Source organism: Ambystoma mexicanum, chromosome 2p (genome assembly GCF_040938575.1).
Source record: "Ambystoma mexicanum isolate Mex_15411 chromosome 2p, UKY_AmexF1_1, whole genome shotgun sequence".
NCBI lineage: Eukaryota > Metazoa > Chordata > Amphibia > Caudata > Ambystomatidae > Ambystoma > Ambystoma mexicanum.
The window spans coordinates 1,141,333,843-1,141,351,716 of record NC_090923.1 but is presented as its reverse complement, the minus strand read 5'-3'; the positions used below and the strand labels follow the sequence as shown (position 1 = coordinate 1,141,351,716).

The 17,874-nt window shown below is 48.3% G+C and overlaps 1 protein-coding gene across 2 annotated transcripts in view; it reads left to right on the top strand.

Annotated features, from left to right (window-relative positions):
* WDR45 (WD repeat domain 45) overlaps positions 1-17,874 on the top strand; it is a 387,946-nt gene that overhangs the window by 180,326 nt on the left and 189,746 nt on the right. For both annotated transcript variants that reach the window (XM_069645221.1, XM_069645222.1), the window contains one exon: positions 9,253-9,357. In XM_069645221.1, the coding sequence (XP_069501322.1) occupies positions 9,253-9,357 (105 nt within the window). The remainder of the gene's footprint in view (positions 1-9,252; positions 9,358-17,874) is intronic.

Below are 17,874 nucleotides of genomic sequence, written 5' to 3'. Positions count from 1 at the left end.
AGCTAAACCACAGTCGCAGGCCTCCCTGGTCATTCAACCACGATCTGCCAACCTGTGGTATGCTCTAGCTACTGGGAATCTACCCACAGAGCCACTACTGCAGAGCCTAAAAGCAAATAGCAACGACAAGAACAAAACATGATTGTAGAATATCCCAATATGCACCCAACAACCCAACCCAAAATACCCTCAGCAACTGTGAAAATGGGCCCTCCAAGTATAATTACAAAGCGTCTCGAAAAGGACCACCCAGGACCATATACCCATCCCCTCATGGCCATTGCTCTGTGAGAATCAGCACTAACCTTAAACAAACCGTCACTGCAGAATATCCCAAGAAGCGCCCAACAACCCAACTCACATCCATGCCAGGACCCTGAAAATGGGCCTCCAAGTCCAACTACAGTGCGCCTCAGAAAGGACTGCCCATCCAAAATAAATGATCATACCCTCACCGGCCAGGAACCACCCTCTGATAACCACAGACAGTCATTCATACCATTATGCTCACTCTCCTCTTTACATCAACAAACAAAAGAACACAGCTACAACCTCGATCAATTCGGCCGAGCTGCACACATACCTACATCGCTCATAAAACACCCCAACAGCCGGGTAGAACGCAACTATATACCCCACAAAAAAAATCGGACTAGCGGCACACATATTTTCCCACGCATGCCTCACGGCAGCGAGAAAGCAGACTCAGAAAACACACTCTTTGCTGCGCACATTACACTGATCTTTCACATCCACTGCACCACACTTAGCATTAGAATGCAGCCATCCCGCGGAAACCACACTTGTTGCTCACATACCAACTGCACCCAAGCATTATATGCTACACTACTCTTTCAACTGAAATGGACTGCAGTCTCCGAGTACATTCAACCAACGGCGCTTTGAGATCATACAAATGGTAGATAAAGCGCTATACAAATGCACTATAACATCTCAGGGCTGGTTGGTCCCACCAGCTAAAGGGAAGGAGTCTTGTACGCTTCGGAGCTCCTCTGTCGAGTGGAAAACGGAGTCAGGACAGCAGTTGTTGCTTCACGGTGGTGCAAAAGGTCTGCAGGCGTCTCTAGTCGTCATTTTCTTTGGTTACTTCAGTTTCCAGTGTTTGACTTGCCTTTCACCTCAGGAACCTCACCTTTTATTCAGTTTCAGCACACACTCCTCTGCAATCTCTCTCAGCAGTGTAAAGAAAGGAGCGGGTGGCTGTCCGATGAGGACAGCCAGCTCCACAGTGGCCACTGGTTCCATTCAGGCTCTCGGGTAGACAAAGGGCAGGGGAGTGAAAAACTCCTCCCCCACTTCCTGCCTGCCCAGACGCACTGAAGTCTAGGCGGGGACATCCAAGGATTCCTGCCAAAGGCAAACACACACACCTCTGCCTCCCAGAATGGTAGAAGAAGGGCTAACAAACGACAACCATGCTAGAAATGGTGAAAAAAGAAAGGAGCCACTATGTTAGTACATAGGTGACCCTATTGTGCACAACCAAGACTGTAAATGCAGTCTGCGGTAATAAATAACTCAATAGTTGGTAGAACACGTCCACTGACACCAGCTATAACTAGAAAGTATACCCTTAGCACTCCACATAAGGTGGTGTGTGCTAATTTTTCTAAGTTTTAGCAACAATACAAGTATCCCCCTATCCTTAAGCACTGTAGTTACTCGATGATACAGAACAAATCTAAAAGGAGAATCCAAAGGGTTCCCAGCAACAATGCCCACCAGAAGGAGCTGTGTGCCGCAAAAGTTCAACACAGATGCCTTAAAAGAGATATGGAGGAAAATAGACTCCATATTTAAAGTAAAACACAGAGAACAGAGTTCCAAAAGTCCAGAGCAATTAAGGATGAATGAGTGAAAAAATGCTCCACTCATTCAGGATAGAAAGAAAAAGGCCCAGAAGTCCAGCAAAATGTGCTGGGGGTCTTACTAGGAGAAGGGATGAAGCATACAAATGATTCATCTCCATAACACGAACCTTTATAGACAAATAATAAATAAATTAATGGTCACAGGGTTTTAGCAGTCCATCCCTACCTAGTTGTGAGTTCTTCAGAGTCAGTATGGAGGGAATGCAGGTTAGGTACAGCAGCAAACAAGGTAAAGTTCCAGAGGATACTTCGATTATAGGTTAATTTTAATGCTTTTATTGGTCAAAACGTTATTGGGGACCTTGTAAAGGGCTCCCTAAGGGCACACAAGCATTAGGCATGGGCGAACGGTATGGGTGAACACCTAAACACTGGAACCAGCACCCCAGTAACACAGGAGCAACAGAAATGGCTTGAGGTAAGTACTAACCTGAGCCCCACAGTACCTGAGCAGTGATGAAGAAGATGCAGCTAGATTCATTCATGGTGCAACAGCGGTGGTACCCGGTCTCCTTGGTCGTGGTGGGGAAAGGAGGCACTCTACAAGGGATGTCGCAGCACCAGCAGCCGAGAGAGCAAACTCTCAGCAAGGAATTCTTCATACTCCCACATCAGTCTGAGGTTTTGGATCCTTTTTACAGGCTCCAAGAGTGAACGTTTACTGCACAGTCAATCCGTCTCGATTCTTCGGTCCTGCACTCTGGTGAGGGGACTTTGAGGAAGTGGGATCTTGTCTCCTGAGGTCCGACTGGAGCTCACCAAAGTTCTGGAAGGATTTGTTCACGGGAAGACAATTCACAGCAAAGGGTCGGAGGTCCCCTGGTATTGGTGGTTTTCAGCCCAGGAAGGTCGGAGCACGTCTGGAGATGGCTCATTCTCCAGGTGGTATTATGGCTAGTTGGTCCCACCAGCCAAAGGGAAGGAGTCGTCCTCTTTGGAACTCCTCTGTTGATGCAAAAATGTGGTCAGGGCAGCAATGGTCTCTTCATTCACTGGAAGGGTCTGCATGCATCACTGGTAGTCTTCTTCTTCTTCTGATCTTCTGTTCCAGTGGTTGATTTGTCTTCTGCCTCAAGAACCTCACCTTTTATCAGGATTTCACACTCATCCTCTGCAAACTCTCTCTGCAGTTTACAGAAAGGGGAGGGTGGCTATCCAATTAGGACAGACAGCCCCCCAGTGGGAACTGGTTCCTTACAGGCATACCAGAAGACAAAGTATAGCTGAGTTTCTGGATCCTCTCATGCTCCCTGTCCTCACACACACACTGGAGCCTCGGGAGGGTTCCCGGCAAAGCCAACACTCAAATGAAGACCCCCCTCCTAGGATGTTAGATGAAGTGCCAAGAAAGGACAACCACATAAGAAATGGCAAAAACAGAAAGTAGCCACCATGTTGGAACAAAGATTACCCTCCTGTGCATAGCTGCAGCAGTGAATACAGCCTACATTGAAAAATAGCACAAAAGTCAGTAGAACACGTCCACTGCCACCAGCCATAACAATAGGGTTGTTACTGTAATGGATTTGTTACAGGAGCTGAGAGAAAGGAGATACTAGGTAACCCATCAGTACTCCACATAGGCCAAGAGGCTAAAAAAGGCTAAGAAGGATAACAAGTACCCCTCTAATCTTGGGAACAGTAGTTCTCAAGAAATGTAAAAGAATATAAAAAGGAAAGCCCAAGTGGCTCCCAGCAACATTGCACCTAGGGTGCTGTGTGCTGCAAAAGTGAAACCCAGATGACTTTTAAAAAGGTAGGCAGGAAAGCAATAAAATAAAGTAAAATATACAGAACAGGGTTTCCATGAGCAGAGGCAGAAAAATTGAATGAGGGGGGAAAAAGGCTCCCCTAATTCAGGAAGGTCCAGCCGTTCAGCAAAAAGTGCTGGTGGGTCTCACTAGGAGAGGGGAGTAAGCATACAACTGATAAATCTCCATAACAGTGTAGCCTTGTGTCTGCTTGGTTTATTCTCCTGCAAAGCATACAACTCTTCTTTGTTTGCTTCTTTTATCATCAAGGTCCCACACCCTCTTATCCTTGACTTCTTATTTGAGTGCGGGTCCCAGAATCACACTCTAGCATCGTATCCGCTTGGTTTACTTCCCTGCCAAGCATACAAACTTTCTTTGTCTGCTTCTTTTGCAATCAGGGTCCCAGAACCTCTTATTTTTGATTTATTATTTGGGTGCGGGTCCCAGACTTGCACGTCCCCATCGTATCTATTTGGTTCACTGTCCTGCCAAACATACGATTGGTTATTCTTGTGGTCCCAGACTCCCTAATACCTTGACTTCCACATGTCTCACAGTCCCAGACCCTCTCATTCCATCTTCTGCTTTTACCCCATTGATTTGCCGGACCTCTAGTACCTCTTGGGTAACCCACGTACCTGTTTGTTTCTTCTGTGCAGGTACTACCGTTTCTCGAGCAGCTGCATCCCTTCTTGAGGTTCTGGTCGCGTTCGGGTAACCATCGCGTTCTGCAGCAGCTTTGCAGACGTCTTTCTCTTCCTGGTGGTGCATTCTCTTTCTCTTGTGCGCTTCGCCGTGGCCTGGGACGCCCATAGATTTTGCTCGGCAGCAGCCCGAGTAGTCCTTCCGTCCTGGACCACGTTTGAGTTTTCTTTCCCCTCTGTTCACGGCTTCCCTTTTCGGCTTTCGTCTGCTTGCCTGGTGCACGGCTCCTGCAGTTAATACTCAAGAGGATCAATCTCCAATAGCGTCCCAGCTGACTTGCTTTCAAACTCTTGCGCAGGATTGTCATACTGCTTTGGGCCAATAATTTGCCTTGAGAACCTAGACTGCTCACTTTGGTTCTCTATAGTGATCCTCAGACTCCTGGTCATCATCTTCTTCACAGTGCAAGTTTTAAAACCACATGCATGATACTTTGTACTCTTTGGTCTTCCGGTCCTGCCCAAGTATATTAGGTTGACTACAGAACATATTGGCTCTATCTAGAGAGGGGGGAGGAGGATTGGGTCTGGAAAAGGGGTAGGGTGTGTTGAAGTGGTGTCCTACCGTGTTCTCTGAGAATGGTTGTCCCCAACCCCATAAAGGGATTCCTTCCCTGTGTGATCCTTCCTCCGGGCACCACCCCTGGGGGACTAGTGTACTGTGGACACACTGCCCTGGCCCCATGGGAAAGGTTTCCCTCTAGGGGAGAAGGGACAACATCCTCTGATTCGCAGCAGAATCTTTACCATGGACCAAGGGGATCCCTGACGGTGTGTATCTCAAATAATCACCCACCCCAGGACCCCAAGGTAAGTACTCTTTTGACTTCATTGAAAATGGCTCCGGCAACACAAAACAATCTAGTGATTAAACATCTCTTTTACACTTGTGCGATTTTCAGGATTTGGTTGGCAGGGATTTGAACCCTCTGCCAACAACGATGCCAGCAACCCAGGAAAGGAACACAATCTCTTCCCACAGTGTCGACTTTGAAGACGGAAGTGGAAGATGCAGCGAAAAAGACTTCAAGAAGATGCAGGAACCCACGAAAACTGCTCCCAGCAGCTCGATGAACAAAAGAAGGCATTAGCACAGCAGCAAACGGTCCCAGGACAGAGACATTGGTCAATGTCACCCTCAACGTCCTAAGCTGACTGTCTGGCAGGCAGTTGAGGCATTAACCACCTTCTGGTCATCAGAAGGGATTCACCTCACTTGGATGATTTTGGTGGTGGTGATGGCAAATGGTCAAGACAACAGTTCTGACGAGGAAGGCTCAATCAAGGCAGATGTAGGGGGACCGTAGGGTACTTCAGAGGGCCCGGTCTAGACCTCCAGAGGCAAAAAACCCAAACTGGGATATGCCCAAGCCACTATACTTAGCCATTATAGCCAAGACCAGGCTTACTATTGCAAAACCATGGGATCTGCAGTAGAAATCTCCTCAAGCAAGTCAGCAGACCTGCTTCCTCCTTATTGCAGAACAGGAAACCAAGAGAGAGTGTAACCGGGGCAGGACCTTGCCTAAATAAGCTTGTACAAAGAGGCTAGCCAAAGCCCAGACAGGCAATCTCGAAAAGGGGCCAACGGGTCAATTGACCAACCGTAGTGGTTGGTCAGTAGGATTGCCACTTAGCCACCCACACAGGAAGCGAGTCGGATAGTCTAGGGCCCTATACTGGCCTAAACCATTTAGGACAAGTATGCCATTATAGGCTCACAAAGATCCTACGTGCTCAGAATTGCCATTTTGAGGCCACCTCTTGGTCACCTAGACAAAGAAAAGCCCTGAAACGTGAAACGGCAGAGAGCAGGGTTGAAAAAAAAAAACATTGGTACCCAGTGACTTCCAAAACGGTATACTAGGCTACAAATGCAGTATAGTGGCATGCATCGTGGTCAAGCCAAAACTAAAGTAAAGCTGCCACCAATGTACTGAAATTAAAACAGGGTAAAAAGCGAAAAGTGGCCCTAGAATCCCCAAAATAGAATTCTGACTTAACACTTGCACAATGAAAATAACTATCGAGAATGCTCACTGGGTGGAAAGTGTAACCTTTTTGAAAGGACGATGCCCAAGTCATGAATTCAAAGGTTTTACACCTTTTTTATTTTTGTTTTAATAAAGTTTCTTACAAGCTGTGGCTTGTTTTGGCTAACACAAAGATGTAATGCTATGCTGTTTGGCTCTGGATCACTTGGCTTGGTCAGCGCCTCTGTGCTGTGTCTTGGGGTGAGTGGATTACAACTCCCAATAGGCAATGTTTACCTGGTTGTTTTGACTTGGTCAGCACTCTTTCGCTCTGTCTTTCAAGTGATTGAATCACCATTCCCAACAGGTAATGTTTCTCTGGTTCACATTTTGTCAGCATTACCATGTTTTCTCTCTGAATTGTTAGATTTACAGTGCCCACAAGGCAATTCTTTTCTAGTATTCATGCTTTTCTCAGCACAACTGTGCTATAGTTCTGGAGTTTTAGATTTACAACTTCCACAATGGAAGTCTCTTCAAGTGCCCTTACCAGTACCACAACTCCCACAGTGTGATTCTATCCTTAAGAGTCTTTGTCCATGTTCTCCTCATTCTGACTCTCAGGGATATTTGTTGTTTCTGGCCGAGCAGCCCACCTCATCATCAGCTTCTGCCAGCCTCCTGGCTTCTTTACGCCAGTTCTCTTGGGCGGATCCATCATGGTTGCTCTTCTCAGTTCTGTCCTTGACTTTGGAGGAACATAGGGTGTGGCTTTCTCCCTTACAGTCAGCTTTCAGTGGTGGTTTTCCTTGAGGGTTTGTCTATAAGCTTGTTCTCCCCAGTCTGCATTTCCCAGTATCCACAAGTCTTCTGTTAGACTTCTGGACATCGACTTCCATCAGCACCACTTCAGTTGGAGTCTTTGGCACTTTTTCAAGACTATTGCCCTAATACCGGGATATTAACGGTGGCAGCGGAACGGTAAGTTCCCATTCCCGTCCAATCCCATAGGACTCCACAGGAATGGGAACACTGAAGCACTGGCACCGTTGCTATTCAGTGATTTTTCTGCTGGTAGGGCCCTGAACTACCGGCAGGCCCTACCGCAGACCAGCAGGTCATAACGGCAGACTAGGAGTGGATCGGCTCACTCCTGAGGCCCAGTGTATCCAAGAGGATCAGGCAAACCTCTGATTCTGTCGCTTATGCCTCCCCACAAGATAATTCTTGACAGAGTCTGGTACATTTCCTTGCTCCCCTTTCTCTCTACATAGTGTATGATTCCCTGATTTACTCCTGTTTAGGGAAATCTTTTATTTCTGGGACTTGACTCCACTTGTGCTTTCACGTAGTTGTTGTTGGAGAAAACCAACATTCTCTCTCTTCTAGTGGTGATTCTTATTTCCTTTCGGGTGTCAGATTGTGTCACTTCATCACAGAGGGCAACACACATCACCAGGCACCGGAAGGCTGTATATGGCACCATAACTGCCAAGGTGATAGAGCTTGAATGGCGTAGCCTAGACCTGAAGAACATGGATGTATTAAGGGAAGCAGAGGCTCACAATGATGGGAATTCTGTGTTCTGAAATGCAAGCGATTCGTAATATGGTCTGGAAAAAAAGAGTTTTGCCAATGGTTTGCTTGGTACGGCTCATATTCAGCTACTTTCTGCACTAGGTGCAAGCAGGACTTATTTCTGATCCACGCGCCTAGAAACACTTGTGTACAGGCGCGTTATAAATGAAACTTAGTCCTGATCCTTGCGCCTAGAAACACTTTGTACAGTTACCTTATAAATGACTTGTATCATATTTAGCCATGTCCGTAGTCTTAGAGGCTTGGTCACTAGTTGACAGGGAGCTGTGCTGTGGACTTGAAGCAGAGCTCAGTTGGTATCTGGCAGGTGCGTATGTGACATTGTACTGGAGCAGAGGTCAGTTTGTAATAGGAAGAGGGATATCACTGGTTGTTGCGCTGAGCAGCAAGGGTAGTACCTAATTGTGGTCAGTTCCATGGTCCTAGAACAGTGGTTGCTTGGTAGCTGGGAAAGGGCTATAGTGTAGACATGGACTAGAGGTTGGTCATTGGCTGTTTCTGATATGGTCCTGGAGCAGAGGTTGATTCATCGTGGTAGGGGTTTGGCTGTGACCCTGCAGCACAGATTGGTCAGTTGCTGGAAGTGGGCTGCCCTGAAATCCTGTGCTACAGTTCTGGAGCTAGAGACTGGTTAATTGTTGGCAGGGTTGTGACATGGCTCCAGAGCAGAGCTTGGAGAGTATCTGAAAGAGGTCTGCAACATTGCCATGGAGTGGAGCTCAGTATATAGCTGTCAGAGAGCTCTGCTCTACGATCCTTGGGCAGAGATCAATTAGTAGCTGACAGAGGGCTCTGCCATGATTCTGAAGCAGAACTTGGTGAATAGCTGTTAGCCAGCTGGCTGTCCTGGAGGTGAGTTTAGGTAGTAGCTAACAAAGGGGTAAGGTGTGATTCTGGAGCAGTGCATGGTCATTAGCTGGCATGGGGCGATGTTGCAGTTCAAAGCTTAATCATTCGCTTACACAGGGTATACATATATATACTCTCACCTGTGGTCGGGGTATTGGGAGGTGACATCATGTAAAGAGCAGTAGTCATAGGAACTCTGGGGGAAAATCCACTTCTGGTTTAGTAACTATTCATTCTGCAGTCTTAGCTTCTGTGTGTGTAACTGTATATTCTTCAGGCCTAGAAGTAGCAGCTTTGTGGTGATACCAGATATGCTCTAAAACTGATCTCATTTGTACGATTGTTAAGTGTATTGTGTCCTGCTTGTTGTAAGATGTACTCCTGTTGAAATATTGCTCAAATGCAGAAACAATTTTTCTTGTTGAAAAGAATGGACATTCTGGGGTAGGAGGCTGCTTTATCACATCTTCTTTTCTCTCAGACCACGAACAGGTGGGCAGCGTCTGGTTGGTGGAAATGCTGCACAGATCCAACTTACTGGCGATTGTTGGAGGGGGAGGTAGCCCCAAGTTCTCAGAGATCTCGGGTAAGTAAACTGCCAAAAGTACTTTACAGCTCTGTCTTTCACTGTACTTGCTCTCACTCCACAAGTGTACCAAGTATATGTTGCTGCATAGAGGTATCGCACTCTGCTACCTCTCCTTCTCACTGCACTGGGATTTTCACTGCACTGGGGCATCTAACTGCACTAGAGTATCTCACTGCATTCGGCTATGTCCGTGCTCTGCTTCTACCTGCAGTGGGGTATGTCCCTACGCTTCATCGAAATGCACGAGACTTCCACTGAACTCTTGTTTCTTTGATGACAAGGTGAACGTGTACGTCTTGCTTAAGAGTGCCTCCCCTTTGACCTTATTTGTAGTGCAGCTGTCTAGGAATACCCACATCCTTGTTTTTCGTGTTTTGAATGTTTAGGGAGTACTTCATCTCATGGCCTCACTGTGCTGCCCATCACTTCTCTGGACTCTCACCACTCTCCTCACTGTATTAGACAACCACTGCACTGGCCATCACTGCTATAGGTTCTTGCTACACTGCTCTACACACTCCTTACGTGTCACCTCAGAACGCTAGCTTCCCGCTGGGGAAGTGTACTGCACCATGCCATCACTGTGCTGGGCTTTGCGTTGGGCTGGGGTTTGTGCTGCACAGAGCCTTGCACTGCACTGTGCTTGTGACCACACTGGGCATCTCCTGTGATACTGGTCCTCTCAGCACAAGTGTTTAGCTGCATTGGATCATTTTCTGCACCTGGCCTCTGGCTGCACTGGGCCACTACTATAATGATGCCTGGTGCATTTGAGCCTCCCATAAATCACTGCTGTGGACCGATCTTTGCTGCAAACATCTTGCATTGGAACTTCTGCAGTTGGTATCTCTCTCTGTCTCTCTCTGTCTGTCTCTCTTTCTTTCTCTTTGTACTTTTGCAATGGACTTCACACTGTACTGGACTATTTTGCACTGAAGCTCTTGCTGCCCTGGACTTTACACTGTACTGTGCCCTCACCGGCTTGGCCTCATACTATCTCTGACTGTAATTGTTCCTCTGAATCCAACGGGCTCCAACAGCAAAGGATCCAAGACTAAACTGTGTTGTTAACGTACATAACATTATACACTCAGTCTTTCACTGCACTGGACCTCTGCCCTGAATGACTAGCTGCAACCAGCCTCTCATTGCACAGTGCCGTTCACTGTGCATGTTCATAGAATATCCTGGTGATTAGTGTGTTATGTACTACCTCTCACTGTGCTGCCTTCCACTGCACTGAGCACTCTCTACATTCACTTTCATTGCAATGGCAAGCCCCTGCACTGATTACCACATCAGTAGGCTCCCCCTAGACTGCCTCTTATTGCACTGGGACGTTACTACATTGCGTTTCACCCCGCAGCCTATTATGGCAATGGATATCGGACTGCACTGGGAGTTGCACTTCATTGGCCCTAAACTGCACTGGATCTTGTCTGCACTGCAGTTCTGGTGGCACTTTACCTCTCGCTTCACTAGTCCTCTGACTGCAGTGGCCGTTGACTTCAACAGCCTCTCCCTGCACTGGGCCTCTTCCCTGCACTGGGCCTCTTCCCTGCACTGAGCCTTTTCCCTGCACTGAGCCTCTTATTTTACTGGGCCTCTTGCTGAGCTTGGGCCTCTCGCAGCATTCTTCCTTGCACTGCAATGGGGCTCCAGCTACACTTAAATTCTAACTACACTGGGTCTTTGCTGAATTGGTCCACTGACTGCACTGGTTCTCCCGACTGGCCTATTACTTCATTGAAGCTTTCGCAGCATTTTGCCCAATCTTTGCATTTTGTACTTTTAGTGCATTGAGGGTGCAATTACAGTGAACCAGGCCTCATTGAACTGGGACTTTGTGTTTCTGACTTAACTACTTACTGAACTGTGGAGATGGCTGCATGCAGATGTTCACTGTACACAGCCCCTGACTGCGCTCAGCCTCAGACTACAAACATGGCCACGCTGGAGCTGCATTGACTTGGCCCCTGCTGCCCCAATATTTAACCACTCTAGAACAGCACTAGCTGACTTCCTACTGTACTGAACCCAGCCACTTTAAGGTTTGGGGTCGGCTGCTTCTGAACTTGACCATTTATGGGGCAGTGCTGATCTGATTTCTGCTACTTGAATTCGGCATACCTAGGGCTTTACTGGCTTAATCTCAACCGTTTACGAATGTTGCCCACTTTAGAACTGCACTGGTATACCCTCCTTTGATTGCTGCTGATCATAACCTAAACAATATGGAAATGTACCAGTTTGAATTTCTCCCGCTCTGATTTTTGGCACCTGAACTCTGCCGCCTCCTGAACTTGGCCAGTTTGAAACCACTGGCTTCTACCCTGCTCCTTACCAATTTTGCTAAACCTGAACCCTGACTTCTGGCTCTTTGCCTAGGTGTGTTATTTACTGCATAGTTATGAGTTTGTTACAAAAATGTTTACTCGTACCCCGAAAACGGGCTTCAAGAAATGTGCGGAGTGTTCGGTTAAAATGTCCATAACCGATCCTCATCGAGCATGTCTCTGATGCGTGGGGGTGGGCCACATCATCAAATGTTGTTGCTCGTGCCAGTCTATGACTGGAAAAGTGTTGAAGGAGAGGAAGGGGAAACTTGCTTTGGGCAAACCATCCCCGAGTTTGTCTTTGGTGAGCCCCACAAAAATGTTGTCTGAACATTAGAACCCAATAGGCAGATGTCTGCACCGGGCCAAGAGGCATGGTAAAAGTTTGAAGCGTTCGAGATCTCGGCGGTCCTCTTCGTTATCTTCGAGGAGATCAAAGAAAAGGAGTCATCACTCCAGCTCGTCGTCTACGGATTCCTCGCCTGAAGGGAAACAGGTACGATTTCCTAAAAAGGGTTCTAGTTAAGTGGAACGGGACAAGTTCTGATGGCAGGTGTTAAAGGTGTTTGGCAAGGCGGCAAAGCCAGCCCCTCTATTGAAGTCATTAGACTCCCGACCCCATCGCGTGAAAAGCTGACAGGGTGTCGTCTGTGAAAACCACTGACCGCACGCCCTAGGGCCCGGACAGTAGGTCAAAGGATTTGAATGCCTAGAAGGCATCTCGTGCTCCTCTCATGGCCTCGACGCCTTGAAGGGATCCACCTTCTCTGACCCATTCGTCGATGTCGAAGGCGTCGAAGTCAAGTCTATCAACGCCGAAACAGTCAGGGCCGAAGCTCTCAAGGACTTTTGAAAGTCTGTCGAAGCTTTTTAAACCACAGGGAAAAATACTTTTTTTAAATTCATGGCCTCTATCTATGAGGAAGCAGTGCAGGAAGAAAGCCCTATTTATAGTTTTGGTAGGGAATACGGCACTCCTGGTGTTCCAGAGGAGCTGATATCCCAGGAATACAAAATGAGAGACCTTGTGGACACCCTGCAGGATGCCAGTGGTCTAGACACCTCTCCAGAGGTTGGTTTTCGTACCCCTGAAGGTTCAGGGCATGCTGATGTATCTTTTTTTTTTGTATTTTTTTTTTAACAATTTGTTTTATTGACAACATACATATAGGGCTGAACGAAACGGTCTGTTCCATCAGTAAGACACAAAAAGAGAAACAAGTTGTCAGTTTTTCCAATAATAACTCCCTTCCCACCACCCTCCAACCCCCCACCCTAGCCCAATTTCAACATACCAAGTTTTGAGAGTTCACGAACAATAGTAGCTCTGGGGAGAACGATTGCTTGCCAAATACCAATTAGACAAATCACTTGACACAGTGGGTTCAGCTTGTGAATTAACCGGAGGGAAACAATCACAGTCTCAAGGAAGAATGGACATAGGCATCTTGTGGAAGCAACCTAAGATACAGTCTACAGGCGCATAGAAATACAATCCTCATGGAGAAGAACTGCAGTCCATTCTTGCACAAAGCCCGTCATGGTGTCGTTCGTTAGTGCGGTAAGCTTTTCATATATGAAAATCGACCTGAGTTTGCAGAGCCATTCCTCTTTGGACGGGGCCAATGCACTTTTCCACTTTTGGGCGAGTGCTAGCCTCCCTGCTCTCAACATGGCCCCAATGACCTTAGGGAACGTATTCAGTTCTGTCTCCAGCGTGGGGGTGCCCAGGAGGATTTCCAATGGCAGTAAGGTCAGGCAGAACCCCTCAATTTCCTTAATCCAGCTAAGTAGTTCCAACCAATAAACCTGAATGACTGGGCATTCTCACCACAGATGAAACCATGTGCCCCGTTGGTGACACCCTCTGGGGCAAAAGGGAGACACATCCCTAAACATTTTGGACAGGGTGGCCGGGGGGCGGTGCCATGAATGGAGAATTTTGAAGTTATGTTCCATAGCAGCCGTATATAGAGAACCCGTGAAAATGCATTTAAAGATTGCCCTCCACGTATGGTCATCCAGAGGCATGCCCAGCCTAGCTTCCCAGATCTTTTTGAAAGGTTGTCCGCCCTCCAGGTCCGCTGTTATCAAGACGCTATAGAACATAGATAAGGAGCCCCTCCGAGTTGTGCTTTTGGTCAGGATAGTCTCGAAAGGGGTGAGGGGGCGTTTGAGACGATCGGCCCAGCGAGGGTGGGTCAAGATCCCCTTCAAGCGTAGGTATTCGAAGACTGAGGGAGGGTTGTCCGGCAATGCTTCGGTCAGTTTGTCATATTCTATAAAGCCCTCCTCACGATACAATTGAGAGATTCTCTCCAGGCCCATGTCTGACCAAGATTGGGTGTCTCGGAATCCCTTGGAGCCCAGATCAATAGGGGGGCCCCAGAGCGAAGTCAGGGGGGATGGCCAAGAGGATAGTTGTTTGTTAGCGGCGTTAGGCTTCCAAGCCGCCCAGAGGGCCGCCAAGGTGGGATGAGTTCTGAGATGTGAGGGGAGAACCCTAGGGGGGACCCACAAAAGGTCTTTAACTTTTCTCGGGTGGGCATGAATGGCCTCAATATATGTCCAATATGTTCCCATGTCATCCCTCATATGTTCCAACATCACTCTGAGCTGGGCTGCTTTATAGTAAAGCCTGAAGTCCGGGGGACCGAACCCACCATCTGACTTTGGAAGGGTCAAAGTAGAAGTCTTGACTCTCGTCCTTTTGCCATTCCAGATAAATTGGAGGACCCGGGATTGGAGTACCTCAAAAAAGGCCTCGGGTATCACCACAGGGAGCGCCGCGAAGAGATAAAGGAGGAAGGGCAAAATATTAATCTTCACCGTAACCATGCGCCCCAGCCAAGAGAGTGTAAGGGGAGCCCAACGTTTAAGGTTGCTACTAACCTGACCCAAGATCCCCGGGAAATTGCATTGGTATAGTTGGGAGAGGTCTCTGGGGATGGTGGTGCCCAGGTATCTGGTGGATTCCCGCTCTATTCTTACCCCCAGTATTTCGGTGCTGCCCTCAATCTCATGTTCCCCTGGACCCATGGGCATTATGCTAGACTTGGACGTATTTACCTTCAGCCCCGAGAAGGAGCCGAAGTAGTGTATGAGATTAAATAACTGTGGTAGGGAGACCCAGAGGTTGGTTAGGTAGCCCAGGATATCATCTGCGAATAAGGATAGTTTAAAGTCGCAGTCGCCACACCTTATCCCCGTGATCTCCTGGTCTGTCCTGACTGCTATAGCCAGGGGTTCCATCGCCAAAGCATATAAAAGAGGAGAAAGGTCCCTGTTGGGTGCCCCTGGAAAGGGAGAACGGCTCTGAGGTGCCTCCGTTGACCAATACTCTCGCTGAGGGGCCGTTGTAAAGTGCTGCGATCCACCCACAGAAGTTGTCTCCCAACCCCTTATTGCGAAGAACTCTGCCCATGTAAGGCCACTCGACACGGTCGAAGGCCTTTTCTGAGTCTAGCGAAAGAAGGTAGCCTTCCACCTCCTGTTTTGAAGCTTCATGCATGAGATCGAGGGTTTTTCTAATGTTGTCTGATCCCTGGCGCCCCGAAACAAAACCCACCTGATCGCCATGTACTAGGGAAGGGAGGAGTTCCGCCAATCTATTTGCTAGGAGTTTAGCCAGGATTTTAACATCAGTGTTAAGAAGGGAAATGGGGCGATATGATTGGCAATAGGCGGGATCTTTTCCCTCCTTAGGGAGCACTACAATCAAAGCCGACATCGTGGGTGGGAGGGAGCCCTGATTCAATGCAGCATTGAACATCTTGGCCATGAATGGGGCAAGCGTGGACCGATAAGTTTTATAAAACTTGACTGTGTAGCCATCGTCCCCTGGGGCTGTTCCTCTTTTCAGCGAGGATATGGTATCTATTATTTCTTGTGGGGTTATGGGCAGCTCCAGTAACTCAGCTTTGTCGGTGTGGAGGCCCGGGATCGGGAGGGAGTCGAGAAAGTTATCAACCTCGTTCACATCACCCACGTATTCCGAGCTGTACAGCCTTTCATAATATCGCCTAAATTGTTCCGCGATTTTACTATCCCGCACTGTCGAGTCCCCCTCCGGGGTGTGGATGGAATTGACCCTTCTGCTGTTTCTGAACTCACGAAGCCTCCAAGCCAGTATCTTATCCGCCTTTTCCCCCTTTTCCATATATTTCTTTTTTAAGAAAGAGAGTTTCTTCTCCGTCTGTCCCACAAGGAGGTCCGCTAACTTGGTTCGTAACCTCTGCATTTCCTCCCATTTCCCAGGGAACATCTGTGTTTTTAATTTCCCCCCTGGTTGTATAGCTTCTATCTTTTCCCTTAGTGATTTCTCCTCCCAGGCTCTTTCCCTCTTTTTCCCCGACCCTATCCCAATGAAGGTGCCTCTAATAGTAGCCTTAAATGCCTCCCATACTCCCATGACCCCAACCTCACCGTTATCATTGAGGGAAAAATAGTCCTCTATGGCCACCAGAAGGGATTGGTGGACCTCTTTGTCCTGTAGAAGAAGGTCATTACACCTCCACCGGGAACCTACTGCTGGGGCAGGGGGGGGAGACCCAGTCTAATTTTCACCATGTCGTGGTCAGTCCAGGGGACAATCTCCACTCCCGAGTCAGTGACCTCCCTCTGAAGCGAAGTCTCAACCAAAATGTAATCAATACGGGAGAAAGCTGCGTGGGGCCTTGAGTAAAAAGTATAGTCGGGATTCCGACCCTGCTTGCAGGTGCATGTGTCACTCGGGCCCAGTTCCCTGTTCACTTCGCGAAAGGCCACAGCAAGTCTCTCGTGAAGGCGCATGTTCGGGCAGGGCTTAGCAGATTTCCTATCCCTCTCGGGGCATAGAACCATATTAAAATCTCCACCAACCAATAGGGTACCCTCCGAGAATGATATTATTTCTTTCATTCCAACCCAGAAAGCATCTTGTGCTTCATTCGGGGCATAAATACACACCAGAGTAAACAGCCGACCCCGCACCTCCCCCTTAACCATGAGATATCGTCCATCTGGATCTGATTTCAAAGATTTGAACACAAAATGGGCCCCGGGGATACCACCAAAGCTACTCCTTGCTTCTTTGCCTGAGAAGATGCAGTGAATACCTGATCAATAGTTTTAGCCCTGAGCTTTGGTTCCTTTCCCCCGAACCCAGTGAGTTTCCTGTACAAATAAGAAGTGAAGCCGGAGCCTTGCAAATTCCCGCACCAACAACAACCTCTTTGTAGGCGAGTTGAGCCCCCGCACATTTAACGATCCCACTGTCAAGTATTGGAGCAAATCATCCATTAATACACTGATAAAAGCTTGTAGCTCCCCTCGAAAAACAGCAACAGTTCCTGCTCCCACAGTGCTTGCCCACCCCGTTAGAGGCTCGTGAAAACCCTGGGGCTGCGTAGTAGACCCCAAAACTTGGCATTCCATAACTGTAACCCCAACATCCCAACCCCCTTACTTTCCCCCCTCCTCCCCCTCCCCCCTGATTGCCTGGCAGGTCTTTGGTGTCATTCTATCGCCAACCAGGCCACCATTGTCTTCCCCTCCGGGCTCAATAACTCTTGATTAATAACAACTCGAGCCCCCCCCCCACCCCCAAGGTCGTCCCTGGGTATAAACAATTGTTTCCCCCATCCACTCACAAAGTCGATTGCGGGCTTTTTCATTGATCACCACGGGCCCTTTCATGTTGTCGGGAGCCCCGGGGATGCCGGGGCCAATCTCCTGAACTTCCTTTGGCCTCGAACCCTGCGTCTTTCCCTTGGGGCCCTGGTCCCTTTTGGGCCTGTTGGAGCTCGCTCACCCTCCTGGTCACCCGGTTCCATATTCGGACTGGCCAATAGTTCGCCTGACACTCTCTGGATGTTGTCCTCCGTCACCAGGGCATACTTATAGCCTTCAAACTCAAAAGAGAGTGAGAAGGGGTACCCCCACCTGTACCGGACCCCCTTGGACTGGAGCATTTCTGTCAGCGGAGAGCATAGGCGGCGCCTTGCCAATGTAAAAGCTGACAGATCCTGATAGATTGAGATTTGGGCCCCTTCCCACTCCACTGGGCCTGTCTTGCGAGCCAATTCGAGAATCTTGCTTTTCTCGGCAAAATAGTGAAAGCGAACAAGAATGGACCTGGGGCCTCTGGAGGATGCGCCCGCTCTGTGGGCCCTGTCGATGGTGGGCACATTCGTGTTGG